The sequence below is a fragment of the Octopus bimaculoides genome, chromosome 4, assembly GCF_001194135.2.
Source record: "Octopus bimaculoides isolate UCB-OBI-ISO-001 chromosome 4, ASM119413v2, whole genome shotgun sequence".
Classification (NCBI taxonomy): domain Eukaryota; kingdom Metazoa; phylum Mollusca; class Cephalopoda; order Octopoda; family Octopodidae; genus Octopus; species Octopus bimaculoides.
Genome location: NC_068984.1, coordinates 141595800 through 141600447, shown reverse-complemented (window position 1 = coordinate 141600447; position 4648 = coordinate 141595800). Strand labels below are relative to the sequence as shown.

The 4648-nt window shown below is 39.3% G+C and overlaps 1 protein-coding gene across 1 annotated transcript in view; it reads right to left on the bottom strand.

Moving 5' to 3' along the window:
* LOC106872022 (uncharacterized) overlaps window positions 1-4648 on the bottom strand; it is a 23113-nt gene that overhangs the window by 8674 nt on the left and 9791 nt on the right. The window contains exon 5 of the mRNA XM_052967693.1: window positions 601-727. Within this exon, the coding sequence (XP_052823653.1) occupies window positions 601-727 (127 nt within the window). The remainder of the gene's footprint in view (window positions 1-600; window positions 728-4648) is intronic.

The following is a 4648-nucleotide window of genomic DNA, read 5'->3' as shown; positions in this document are numbered from 1 at the left end:
ACCTGTATTTCAAACAGCTAGCCTTGTCACATTGTGTCATCCTGAATCTTCCCGAGAATTACGTTAAGGATACGCGTGTCCGTATAGTGCTCAGCCACTTGCACGTTAATTTCACGAACAGGCTGTTCCGTTGATTGGATCAACTGAAACCGTCATTTTGGCAACCGTCGGAGTGCCAGTCATTCATGAGTGGAGAAGGGATAAGTGTATCTGGGACAAGATATTTGTTTCTAGAAACAGCCCAGGTACAGCAGAGATGGTCAAGTTGCTGTCTGCATTACTGTCGACCGACGAAGCAAAACACCAGCCATTTAACTCCAGCTCAGCCCTGATCAAGCAAACCTTTGACCAAAAGTATTCCATCCCGTCTGTTATTTTTCAGTGTACCTAGGACTGCATTATCTAATGTTTCCTTTTTTTAAGAATGCATTTTTCAAGTAATTTAGCAGCTATTTCTAGCAGGCTAAGCTACCACATAAAAACTCCGCCTTCGACTCGTAATATCACGATGTAAGTGAGCGTTATAAACCGTTTCAATCTGATTAGAAAGGAATAGTATTTTTCATTGTTCAGTAAAATAAATTTTACCACAAAACTTACCTTCCAAAGTGTTAACATAAAGGCAATTCCCTGTCCATTAAGTACGAAAATAAACCATAATTTATAGAATGTCTTTGTTTTAAATAACCGTAATGGCCGCATTAGCCTTTCTCGACGACTGTTAGATCTGTAAATATATTGAGAAATATTTCAGTGAGGCTTCCATACTTTTGAATAGACTCAAACATTTGTTCGAAATAGTCACCATGGATTTTAGTAAATTTAGTAACAAGAATTGGTAGTGCAGTTATATTTGGTGTAGGTAGGAATAGGATCGAACATAATAAACTAAAATATTTTTGTTTTGTTGTTGTTTAATCTCACATCAGTCATTACGAAACAGAAACATTTAATCAAAACATCCCAACCGCATCCATCACGTCTTTTCCAATTACAGTTAAAGGGTCTACATTCTCCTCGAGTTTTCTTTTTTTCAATCCAAAGGATGTTATCTGAGGGGAACTTGACCGCTATTTCTAGCACATTCAGTGACCATGTAAAGACTCCATCGTTGGATCTTTGGAGATGCTATTGTTGCTACTGTTGTTTAATATGTTATTATGTCTTTCGTTCGTGGAGGCGAAATGGCCCAGTGGTTAGGGCAGCGGACTCGCGGTCATAGGATCGCGGTTTCGATTCCCAGACCGGGCGTTGTGAGTGTTTATTGAGCGAAAACACCTAAAGCTTCACGAGGCTCTGGCAGGGGATGGTGGCGAACCCTGCTGTACTCTTTCACCACAACTTTCTCTCACTCTTACTTCCTGTTTCTGTTGTGCTGTAATTCAAAGGGTCAGCCTTGTCACACTGTGTCACGCTGAATATCCCCGAGAACTATGTTAAGGGTACACGTGTCTGTGGAGTGCTCAGCCACTTGCACGTTAATTTCACGAGCAGATTGTTCCGTTGATCGGATCAACTGGAACCCTGAACGTCGTAAGCGACGGAGTGCCAACAACAACATAAAGGGCCTACATTCTTCGCGAGTTTCCTTTTTTCAGACTAAAGGATGTTATCTGAGGGGAACTTGACCGCTATTTCTAGCACATTCAGTGACCATGTAAAGACTCCATCGTTGGATCTTTGGAGATGCTATTGTTGCTACTGTTATTTAATATGTTATTATGTCTTTCATTCAAACATGATAACACATTAAGGATTACATTCTACATTTCTTGGAGGTCAAATGACCGTAAAAATCTCCTTTAGCTCATTAGTGGCGCTCATGCTATTGTTGCTGGTTGTGGTGGTGGCAGTGCTTTGTGGTGGGGGTGATTGTCTAGTGGGGATGGGGGGCTGTGAATGTGATGCAGTTATTTAAGCAGGTCAGTCCTGAACCAGATGAAAGATGAACGTTGCGTTTCGATATGAAGTAGGGTCAAATGTACGGAGTATCTCCAATTTAGAAAGGACCAGTTGTGATGTTCAAATCAAGATGAACCAGTTTTCCGCATCAACGTTGTCTTTGAGTGATGATCACAAAAGTGAAAACTCACCAATCATCAAACACCATATTCTTTTCTACTCTAAGCACAAGGCCCGAAATTTTTGGGGAGGTGGCCTTTGGATTAGATCTACCCAAGTACGCAACTGGTACTTAATTTATCGACCCCGAAAGGATGAAAGGCAAAGTCGACCTCGGTGGAATTTGAACTCAGAACGTAAAGACAGACGAAAAGTCACCATATTTCAAACGTATAACTCATCAAATTAATCACCGTTCGCCATTTTACGTTATTTTGTAAAATACTTTTCGACTGCATTTGTCATATATTCTTCAATCGATTAACACGAATCACGACTCAAGTCTACAGAAATTCCTGCAAACTCAAACAAGATCTTTGTTAAACATTCATTGTATTATTCCAGACCATTCTAGAATGGTTAGAAGCGAGACTGAGTAGGTAGTACTTTTATTGTCTCAAAACAACAAAATAGCTTTAAATTTAGTATTGTTAGCCAAGGAAATAATCATTAATTCCATATTTCCAGAAAGGACCCGTTCTTCTCTATGGGACCTGCTTACAGACTGCCAGGTGGAACAAGAACTTATTAATTCCTCAGTTTGCTACTCACTATATCGTATCTGGAAAACATTAAACAAATAATACGCATATGAACATCTGCCTTGCCATGTAATCAAAAATTATTACTGTGTAATTCCAGTTGACATTCATCCGTATAAATTCCTACATCCACAATATTGTTAAAAGTTCTGTTACATATTCTCAGCACACTGATTTAAAGAAAATAATACAGTGGAAGGAATTCGCCCAAGTAAAAACTGGTGATGCAAATTCAATTTCTTTTAATTGTTAGATTGAGGAATAAAATAAAAACTCAGACAATAATGTTCTTTGATATATGAACTGTAATGATACGAAAATATTCTGTTGCCCTACATCAGTTCGTGTTTAAATATGTTGTTTGGCAATCATAGCCGCCTCCCGATTTTTCTTAGAGTAACCTTTACCAACAAATAACTAATCTATTCCAGCCCCCGAACTGATCGTCACTACATGGATCCAATAGTCCCAGCTATCCTGTCTAGAGCAAGGACCATGTACTGCAATAGCTCGAGATTCAAGGGCCCACGGCTATTTAATATCTGATCAAAACACCTGAGCAGTATAAATGGAGTAGGGGTAGATTTTTACAAGAAACAAGTAAACCTCCTGCGGTCGAAGGTCCCAGGTAAATCTAGATCACGGCAAGAAACTCAAAAGGGGGCAGCAATATCGAACTCCCTCCTTCACCAAAAGCCAGTCACATAAGAATGGCCATTGAAAAGGTGATAACACTGGCGGTGCCCCAGCATGGTCACAGCCTTGGAACTGAAACACATAAAAATATCTAAGGAACATATATACATAAAGCTCGTGAAAAATAAGTGGAAGACGCCGATTGAGTGCCCTGGAGCTGATGAAAGCCAAAGTTGACCTCAGCAGCATTTGATCTCAGAGCGTAGAGAGTCAGATTAAATATTGTGTGGTATTCTATCCGACGCTCTTATGACTCTGCAATGTCGCCAGTAACTGGATAAATAGGATTAGGGAGACGTGTATCAATAGACGACTTGAGAGACTGGCGGAGGAAAGGAGAAACAGGCAGATGAATAAAGATAACTTTGTAGACAAAGCGAGAAAGAGAAACAGAGAGAGGAGTGAGGACAAGAGAGAATAGTAAGAGGGAGAAGAAGAGGAAGAGAGGCAAAGAGAGTCAGAGGGGAAGAAAGCGGGAATGGAAAATAGGTGAAGGAAGAGAGAATGTAAAAGCAAGTTAATTTGACAATTGCAGAAACCATTAGAGAGATGGAATCGTGGAAACAATCATGGAAACAATGGTAATCACACAACTGAACAAGAGACCAGGCAAACAAGAAACACGATAGTAATTTGCACATTTTTCTACATTGAAAAGGGAGACAAAATGTCGGCTGCAGACATAAGGAAGAGTCGTCTGCTTGTTACTTTCTCCGTCCAGTGACTGGCAATCAAAAACTTAAGCTTATTTCTTTTTGCTTTTTCAATGATAAAGAAGGAAAAGCGAGTGAAAGAGAAAAGGTTTAATTGTCAAAATACATCGTTTGTTTTGCCAATCACTGACAATCGATTAGGGGAGAAGAAAAGTGCATCAATATCATAGCTAGTTGCATTGAAGTGGTAGGGACAAGTTCCTGCGAAATAGGTTATTTTATTTATTGATCAATCTAGTAATTAATTTATGTGTGTGTGTGTGTGTGTGTGTGTACATGTTTGATCAGGGTTTTGATTCAGAAAGCGTGTGTTAGAACTGGACACGTTCGTGTTCTGAAAAAGTTGAATTCCAATTGTTACAACTGCAAACAACAACCACGACGATGACAACCTTGCCGTCGAGGTAATATTTTCTTTGGAAAACAGATTGTTTTCTTTCTAGACCGTAGGTTTCATTTTAGCAGATGACTTTTCAATGAGGTGTTTATCTTAGTATTTTCAGCTATTAATGATTGCATGTGTTCCCCAAGCTTTATTTAAACTTGTAACTGCATACTTATTTACATAGCTTTATT